The following is a 9310-nucleotide window of genomic DNA, read 5'->3' on the forward strand; positions in this document are numbered from 1 at the left end:
GGTGAGGCCCTTGCACAGGTTGCCTATAGAAGCAACCTCCGTCCAACCCTGGATGTCTTCTGGGCCTGTCTGGACGGAGCTTGGAGCAACCTGGGATAGTGGGAGGGGTTTGGAATGAGATGGGCTTTTCCCATGCAGCCACTACATGAATCCATAGCGATCTTTCCACGTAAATATACACTCACAAAGGCGCGGCTCTGTGTACAAAACATTCTCTAATAAGACACAATTGAACGACTCATAGGATTTACCCGTGCGCACCAATAACCACCTCAACGCGCGCCCCTCGCTGCAGCGGCGGGCGGGCGGGCGGGGCGCGGAGGAGGCGAACCCAGCCCCGGAGCTGCGGATCCAGCTCCGAGCGGCGGGTCCGGCCGCGGAGCTGCGGATCCGGCTCCGAGCTGCGGGTCCGGCCCCGGAGCTGCGGATTCAGCTCCGAGCTGCGGGTCCGGCTCCGAGCTGCGGGTCCGGCCGCGGAGCTGCGGATTCAGCTCCGAGCGGCGGGTCCGGCTCCGAGCTGCGGGTCCGGCCGCGGAGCTGCGGGTCCGGCCCCGGAGCGGCGGGTCCGGCTCCGAGCTGCGGGTCCGGCCCCGGAGCGGCGGGTCCGGCTCCGAGCTGCGGGTCCGGCTCCGAGCTGCGGGTCCGGCCCCGGAGCTGCGGGTCCGGCCGCGGAGCTGCGGATTCAGCTCCGAGTTGCGGGTCCGGCCCCGGAGCTGCGGAGCCGCCCCGGCCGGGCGGGGCCTGGCCCAGCGCTCCCGCCCCGCGGCCCGGCATGAGGCTGAGCCGGGCGGCCGTGCTGGCGCAGGCCAAGGCGGCCGCGCTGGACGGTGTCCGCCGCCTCAACTGCTGGTGGGCGCGGGGACAGGCAGGGACGGGCCGGGGACAGGGGCTGAGGGAGGAGGACAGGCTCGGAGGAGGCTGTGGGGACAGTGGTGGAGCGGGGACAGGCAGGCCTGGGGCTGGGGCACGGGCTGGATGAGGAGCGGGGATGGGCAGAGATGGATGAGGGGTGGTAGGCAAGGATGAGGAGGGGACAGGCAGGGGACACGGGCAGAGATTGGGTTGGGACAGGGCTGGGGAGGGGAAACAAGGATGCGGGGAGGGAGCTGGGTGCCAGGAGGGATGGGGAGAACGGGCACTGCTGGGTGAGAGAGAACAGGCAGCGCTGGGGAAGGGGAGGCACAACAAGGCCCACAAACTGGGGCAGTTCGGTGGGGCCAGGCTGGGCTGGGGCTCCGGACCCGGCTGTGGGGGTGTGCAGGGGAGGCTGAGCCCTGCTGTGCTCTCCCTGACCCCCCTCTCCTCTCGCAGGGGCAGCCACCTGACGGATGTAAGTACTGGAGGAGCCAGAGGAGCCACAGCTGGAGCGGGGACACCCTGGAGGCCATGGGGTTGGCAGGACATTGGGGGGAGCCTGGCTTCACAGCCAGCACAGGCTGGCCTGGTGTGCTGCAGGGCTTTTCAGGGTTAATTAGCATCTCACACCATAAAAAAAATGTGATTACTGCTGTTTCCACATTGGAAAATTTCTCTCTCTGAGGCCCAGCATGGAGCCTCGGAGAGCAGGACCCTGAGTCCTACCTCTGTGGTGATTTTGGGTGAGGTTCTGTGCTAGGGGAGGGCTGGCAGGGGTGGGAGGGAGCCTTTCTTGCATGTGGAGGCTGCAGCGTTGCTGGAGCAGAAGAACAATGGGACACTGGCTGGTGTCTGCACTTCCACTCTTGAGCAGAGGCTGGAGGAGCTGCTGACGCTGCACTCGCTGTATCAGAAAATCTCTGGTGCTGTTTAAGCTCGGGTCAGACTGAAACAAACCCAAATTCCTGATGGTGCTTTTTGTGATTTCAGTTGGGTTTGTTTATACTTTCCCCCATGAGTGCCAACATGTTGTTTCTGTCTCTTCCTGCCCAGATATCCATATGCCGGGATTTGCCCAACATCGAGGTGATCACGTTCAGGTGAATTCCAGTTTGCCAGTTTTGGAGAGGGAAAGGAAATCACATTTTCCTGGGGATGTTTTTTTCCCATGTTGCTGGAGTTGTGTGTGTGAGCTACCTAGCTCTTTGTACCCCATTTCTCAAGCAGCAGAGATACAGAAATGATTATTCCTCAGCAGCTCCTCTGCACTACTCCCTGTGCTCTTGAGAAAATATTCTCTGTGTTGACAAGTGATAAAACCCCTTAGGATTGTTGCTCCAGAAAATATTCCATAGTTTCAACGGGGATCTTCTCGGCGTCTCTATGTGGCCTGTTTCCAAAATGCTTGTTGAAATATTTTATGGATCTCTCAGAGCTTTCCCTTTCCCATAATACACTCAACTTTCACCTGTCCTGAGGATCCCATGGAGCCAGTGCTCTGTCAATTCGAGCCTTTTAACTTGGGAATCTTACTTGGGTTCCCCTTGGGTTGGTCTAAGGAGCTGCTACAGAAAAGGGGGCAGGTTGGGGGAAGAAGAGGCTCTTTGTCATCCTCAGCAGGGTGACAATTCTTTGCTCTGCTGACAAAGATGAAATGGCAGAAGCCATGGGCTGAACACCCCGTGCTGTGCCGTGCTGGGGTGAGGCTGTTGTGGGAAGGGGGACTGGGAAGTGCTGTGCTCCCCCCGGATGGGCAGCGAGGGCAGGATGGGCTCTGACCGTGTCTCTGCAGCGTGAACGGCATCTCGGACCTGGAGCCGCTGCACCGGTGCCAGAACCTGAGCGAGCTCTACCTGAGGAGGAACAACATCAGGAGCCTGGATGAGCTGTTCTACCTGAAGAGGCTGCCGCGGCTGCGGGTGCTGTGGCTGGCAGAGAACCCCTGCTGCGGGCCCGACCCGCACCGCTACCGCATGACCGTGCTGCGCAACCTGCCCAGCCTGCAGAAGCTCGACAACCAGGGTGGGTTTTGGGCACCTGAAACAGCCCTGGGCCAGGGCCACCTGGGAAATGGGCATGTGTTGGCTCCTCTCGAAGGCATCCTTTGAGTTTTCCTAGAGTCAGGAGGTGTTAGGGGTTGAGTTAGATCCGGTGCTTCTAAGCTCTTTTCTCTCTTTGCCTTCCCTTTCCGTTTCTCTTCCCCTTTCCCTCCTGTTCCTCCTTCCCCTTTTTCCTTCTCCATCCCCATTCCTATCCCTATCCCTTCCCTACAGTAGCAGGACTGAGCGCCTCATTATAGCTCAGACAGTACCACTAATTAGTGGTTTTTAGAGCTCTCTCTTTGCTGTGGCCAGGCAAAGGTTCTATAACTGGATCTGCTGCTGCAGAAAAGCTTCTCTGTTTTTTTTTTTTCCATCCAGTAGCAGAAATTTGGTTGCTTTTGGAGCCTTCTCCAGAGACAAGAAATAGTAAAGCATTTTTGCATCCCTCTGGGATACCCTTCTCGCTTTGGGAGGCTGGTGATTTCACTGCAGGAGAAGGGTGAAAGCAAACTGCCAGGCAATTTTAGGACCAAACCACTTGGGAGCAGCTCTGCTGCAGCAGAAGCTGCGCCCCTAGAGATGCCATCCCCTTGTGCTGCTGCAGTTGATAGCAACAGGCATTTGCTGTGGCCTTTGCAGCTGTGACCGAGGAGGAGCTGTCGCAGGCGCTGGTGGATGGTGTGGAGATCACGGCCCCGCCAGCCCGGAGCCGTGTGGAGAACGGCTGCTCCGAGTCCACCGCATCCAGCGCCGCCGGATCCGCCACGGAGCCCCAGAGCGAGCTCAGCTGCAGCCTGGAGGAGACAATGTGAGGGCTGCGCAGCTGCCTGCATTTCTGGGCTGCATTCGTGTGTTGCAGGAAAGGAGGCTGACATTCCAGGGCCAGGCCCGCAGCCGGTGCAGTTCCCAATGTTCTGGGTGCTGCAGTGGAGCTGTGCTGGTTCGGTGGCACTGCTAGGGCTGGTTCTGTGTCTGCCAAACTGGCTCTGCTGGGGGGGGTGACTTGAGCTCATCAGCTGCATGTGCAGGCAGGGATGGATCCTCTCTGATCTGGAAGCTCCAGTCCATTCTCTGGGGTCCTCCAGCTGGATACTCCTTGCATGGTTGCCTGTGATGAGGAAGAATTGGCCTGGCAGAGGAAGGTTCTCCTACCTGGTCATAATAACATTTGCTTTTCCTCCTTTATTTTAGCAAAACTCAGGAGGAGCTTGATATGAAGCCTTCTCCCAGGGATAAATATTCCTCCTTTTCCCCTCAAGAGACAGACTGCAGCTGCAAGAAGAGAGTGAGTATCTTTTAGAGACCAAATTACTTTTCCTTGTATGTGGGGCTGAGCCCCAGCATTGAAGGACATGAAGAGCCTTGGATGTCCCCAGAGGAGGGGAACAGAGCTGATGCCAGGGCTGGAAGAAATGTCCAGGAGCAGCTGAGGGCTCTGGATTTGTTTGATGTGGAGAGGAGGCCGAGAGGTGACCTCATGCCCCTCTGCAGCTTCCTGAGGAGGGGATATGGAGAGGGGGTGCTGAGCTCTTCTACCTGGGATCCAGTGATAAGAGATATGGAAATGGTTCAAAGCTGTGCCAGGGGACATTCAGACTGGACATTAGGAGGTGTTTCTTTAGCAAAAGGAGGGTCAAACCTTGGGAACTGGCTGCTGAACAGGAAGCTTATGTGGTTCCTCAGCCCCCTCCATCATGTAGCCTTGGATGAACTGGATTTTGGTGGTTCAGCTGGGAATTGCAGAGTGATGAACTTGGTGCGTTGCATCAATCAGCATAGCAAGATCTAACCCACAGTGCCTCACTCTGCCATAGCTGCCTAGAGCAGCACCACAGGCCTTTAAAAAGGTGGAAGTGGCCCCCCATTGCAGCTGGAGAGGTTCAGGTTGGACGTTGGACAAAAGATTCTCCCTAGAAGGACAGTTATTTAGGCTGTGGAATCTCTCCCTGGAGTTCTTCAGGACATGATTTGACACAGCCACAACCTGGTGTTGGCAGTGGTCCCGTGGTCGTGGCAGGGCTGGGGACCTTCAGGGGTCCCTTGCAGAGAGCACCAACTCTCCTCATTCCTCAGAGCAGGGTTCTCCTGTCCTTTCTCATCCTACACGTGCTGGAGAGCGAGGGCAGCCCCTCTGGATGTGCCTTTCCTTAGAGAAGCCAGGCTGGAGCGTGGCTGGCAGCCAGAGGCTGGGCGGATGGGTTTGTCCTGCATTCCAGCCTCAACACGTGCCACACGCAGCCTCTGCCTGTGTTTGCCCCAGGCCTTGTTGTTAGTCCTGGTGGCTGCAGGTGGCTGTTCCCACCTGCTGCCGCTGGTGGTGGTGGTGGAGGAGGAGTTCCTAGAAAAAGCAGGGAAAATCGAGTGTCCTTGTCCTGGCTGGCTGGTACAAAGCAGTGTGTGTGCTTTATCCCGACAGAACAATGTCCTGAATGCCATCCTGCTTCTCATGAAAGAACTGGACGCAGAGGGGCTGGAGATCATCCAGCAGACGGTGGCGAGGAGGCTCCAGGCCTTCCAGAAGAAGGAGCTGCAGGAGGAGTGACAACGCCCATCCCCATTCCAGCCTCCCTGGAGCCGCAGCCCCGCGGTGCTGTCCTGCCCACATCCCTGGCTGCAGCCAGAGCCTCGGTGCTCCTCTGCTTCCGTGTCAGGGCCTGGGGTGGGGTCTTCTTCTCTGGAGATTTCCTGCTTGTGCAGCAGGCTCTGACACTGTATCCTGTCTGGCTGGGGCTCTTGGATGGGAGCTGCAGGCAAATCAGCAGAGCAGAAGGGCCAGAGGTGCTGTGTGATCTGAGGGGGAGCAGAGCCTGCTGATGGCTGGGAGGGTCTCCACCCCTCAGCCAGCCTGGGGGTGCACAGCACCTCTGAGGGCAGTTTGTACCACAGAGATCTGGTTTGGGGGAGTCTGACGGGGAGACATTGCCTGAGATGGTCACTGAGACTTGTCTGGTGCAGGTGGTGAAGGTCAATGTCCAGTTATTAATTTATTTTCCAGCTCCTGGCTGACTTACTCAGGTCCTCACTGGTGCATGCAGTGCCTGCTGGTCAGGCAGCCCAAAGGAAAGCTCAGAGCAGCCTAGGTGAACCAGGAATGACTCCCACATCCTGAATGCTCAGCTGTCCTCTCACCCCAGCATTCCCTGCAGGCATTAGAGCAGCTTAAAGAAACATCCCAGTTAAAAGGCCCTGAGCATTCTGCCTGATTTGTGCAGGCATGGGGTGGGGGGTGGTTGTTGCTCTTTAACTGATAAAACTGCATTTACCAAGTTTTATAGAGCTGCTGAGTACAAACTAAACTGTTGTGACATACCAAATAAACCCAATTATCCATCAAGGCCGTGTAAGTGGTGGCTGGAGTTCAGCAAAGGCCTGGCTGGGGGCACTGCTGCATTACCTCTGGTTCAGGGAGTGCTTTGTGAGCCCTGTGGAGCAGGAGGAGGGCTGGGAGCCCCGCGCCTTCCCGCTTCAGTGCGCCTCTGAAACGCTGAGCCTGCTCCCAGCACCGCTCTGCAGGGGCACTGCGCTGTCCTGCAGCCTTCTTGCAACCACAGCAAAGGCAGGGAGCACAAGAGGTGCTGAGGAGAGCTCAGTGCAGAGCCACCTGGGCGGGATGATGGCCCCGAGACACGGGACACGAGCCCTCCGTGTCTCCCAGTGCTGCACTGGTGATGAGGCCTTTCCATGGCCCCCCTGTCCCTGTTTGTGCAGTGTCCAGGCTGTGCTACCAGGAAGGAATGCTCCTCAGGGATGGTGACAGCCCTGTGTCCACAAGCCTGTTTGCCTGACCTTGGTGGGAACAGACACTGTTTGACCCTTGTCACCCAGGGGGAGATTTGCTGATGCCTTTAACTCCTCAAAAGACCTTTGTTCTTGCCTTTTGCATTAAACCCAGCTGCAGTTGTGTGATTTATGATGTCCCAGACTTTCTTTGACAGCCAGGGCCTGGGAGACTCACCCTGCTGAGTGCAAGTCTTCTCCCAGGCCCCTGGCCTGTCCATGTCAAGGAACAAGGGAGTTGTTGTCGGGGTGAGCTGGACCCCCAGCCTTTCTGGGATGTGAGTGATCAAAGGAAGTGTCTGTCAGGACTTGGTCATGGGGCTGGTGGAGCAATCACTGTGCCCTTGAGGCCACAGTGACACAATTCCTGGAGAAGTTGGGCTGTTTGCAGCCTACGTGCTGTGCTTATCATCCTTGGCTGCTGCTGATGTTGCCCTCGGGTCTCCCAAGTGCTCCTTGCAGCATCCCAGCAAACCCCAGTGGGGGCTCAGCCCCTCCAGCGCCCTGGCAGCCCGCCTTCCCCTGCAGGATGCTTCTGGAGGCTTGCTCTGGCCTCTCTTCAGGGTGGGCTGGGTGTGCTGGGAAGTCTGGGAGCACAGTTGCACCCCTCCTGCTCATCCTCGGAATGCAGTAGCCGTGCCTGTCCGTTTCCTCCCATGAATTTGGCCCTCCAGGTATTTTTTTTTGGTGGAAATGAGGCGTGGGTGCTGCAGTGACTCCTGTCCCTCAGCATGTGGCTGGTCTGAGCCTGTCCCCATTCACACCCTAGACCTGTTTGCTGCAGGGCAGTGCTGCCGACGAGATTTTCCACATGACCTGCGGTCACCCTGCCCTGCCTCAGCCGGAGTATCGAGCGGTGAATGCAGATGGTTGCAGCTCTGCAGAATGCCAGCAGCTGGACTGAGCCACTTCTCTCCAAACCTTCCTTGGAGAGGCTGGTGGTGAGGCAGGTGTGAGGGCCATGGCTGAGGGATGGAGGGAGGGAAAGAGTGAGCTGGGGTCCCCCACAGTGGAATGGCACAAAGGAGAGTGGAAGAGCCCCTTTCCCACCCAGGAAATGCAGCTCCAGGAGAAGCCAGGTCTCTCTGCCTGGGGTCCCCAGAACAGATACTCATTCAAGAGCAGCAATGCTGCCTCCATCAGCAAGGTCAGGGAGGAGAAAAAAGTTACCATCTTACTCCGCAGCCTAAAATATGTTCAGTTAGGTGAAAAGCTCTAAAATCATGGAATCATGGCATGGTTTTGGGTGGGAAAGGACCTGGAATCCCATCTCATTCCACTCCCACTATCCCAGGTTGCTCCAAGCCCTGTCCAACATGGGGGGCCTCAGACATTTCCAGGGATGGGGCAGCTTCTCTGAGCAGCCTGTGCCAGGGCCTCACCTCCCTCACAGGGAAGGATTTCTCCCCAGTATCCCATCTAACCCTGCGGCAGTGGGAAGCCATTCCCGCTCGGCGTGTCACTCCAGGCCCTTGTCCAAAGTCCTTCTCCAGCTTCCTTGTTGGCTCCTTCAGGTACTGACAGTGAGGTCACCCCAGAGCTTCTCTCCTCCAGGCTGAACAACCCCAGCTCTCCCAGCCTTTCCCCCAGCAGAGCTGCTCCATCCCTCTGCTCACCCTGGTGCCTCCTCTGGGCTCTCTCCAGCAGCTCCAGCTCCTTCCTGTGCTGGGCCCAGGGCTGGGGCAGCTCTGCAGGTGGGCTCTCACCTGAGCAGGGCAGAGGGGCAGAATCCCAATCCCTTTCCTGCTGCCCACGCTGGGATCAGCCCAGCACAGGGGCATTTCTGAGATGGGGCATGGCCAGCCCTCACCACCTGCACCCCCAAGTCCTTCTCCAGGGGCTGCTCCATCTGCTCATCCCCGGCCTGGATTGATCTCGGGGGTTGCCCTGACCCAGGGGCAGCACCAGCACTTGCTGGTGTTAAACCTCATGAGATTCCCATGGGTCACTTCTGGAGCTTGTCCAGCCCTCTGGATGGCCCCATCCTTCAGGAGTGTCACTGCACCCTCAGCCTGGTGTCACCTGCAGACCTGCTGAGGGTGCCCCAAACCCCCTGTGCCAGCGATGCAGATCAGAAATATCCCTGGTCCCACACAGACCCTGGGACACCACTGGTCACTGATGGCCACTCTGAGCCACGGAGCCTCTGGATGTGACCATCCAGCCCATTCCTTATCCATTTGACAGTCCATCCATGGAATGCAGCTCTTCAATGCAGAGAGAAGGCCGTTGGGTGGGATTGTGTCCAGGCTGTACAGAAATCGGGATAAATGTCATCCATAACCTTTCTCTTGCCCGCTGAGGGAGTCGCCCCATCAGAGAAAGGCAGGGGGCAAGTCAGGGGAGCTTTCACTTGGGGACAGCTCCATGGGGAGGAGAAAGTAACAGCATGCTTGACCCCAAAACTGTGATGCATGCTGATGCTGTCCCGCAGGCTGGAGCGTCAGCCAGCAGCCCCAGGAGGGAAGTGGCCTGGGAAAGGGGCTCCCTGTGACCGTCTGGCGCAGCCCGAGCGCGCGGAGCTCGGCCAGGCCGGCACACTTGGCCAGCCCCATGAGAAACTGCACCCCCTTAACGCACTTGAGTGGTTCCCTTGGAGGTGGGAAGCCAGTGATTTTTCTCTGGAATCATGAAGT

The 9310-nt window shown here is 58.0% G+C and overlaps 1 protein-coding gene across 1 annotated transcript; it reads left to right on the forward strand.

The window, feature by feature from the left end:
• Positions 1–639: 639 nt before the first annotated feature.
• Positions 640–6231, forward strand: CFAP410 (cilia and flagella associated protein 410). The gene is made up of 7 exons (XM_030280343.4): positions 640–849; positions 1312–1330; positions 1909–1955; positions 2648–2877; positions 3537–3705; positions 4089–4182; positions 5314–6231. Exons 1-7 carry the CDS (start codon positions 773–775, stop codon positions 5437–5439), a joined length of 762 nt encoding a protein of 253 aa, XP_030136203.4. The 5' UTR covers positions 640–772; the 3' UTR covers positions 5440–6231.
• The last annotated feature ends 3079 nt before the right edge of the window (positions 6232–9310 follow it).

Source organism: Taeniopygia guttata, chromosome 9 (genome assembly GCF_048771995.1).
Source record: "Taeniopygia guttata chromosome 9, bTaeGut7.mat, whole genome shotgun sequence".
NCBI lineage: Eukaryota > Metazoa > Chordata > Aves > Passeriformes > Estrildidae > Taeniopygia > Taeniopygia guttata.

Coding starts and splice junctions, on each gene's coding strand:
- CFAP410 (XM_030280343.4), top strand. CDS start 773: ATGAGGCTGAGCCGGGCGGCCGTGCTGGCGCAGGCCAAGGCGGCCGCG. Junction 1,956..2,647: donor ATCGAGGTGATCACGTTCAG/GTGAATTCCAGT, acceptor GTGTCTCTGCAG/CGTGAACGGCATCTCGGACC. Junction 3,706..4,088: donor TGCAGCCTGGAGGAGACAAT/GTGAGGGCTGCG, acceptor CCTTTATTTTAG/CAAAACTCAGGAGGAGCTTG.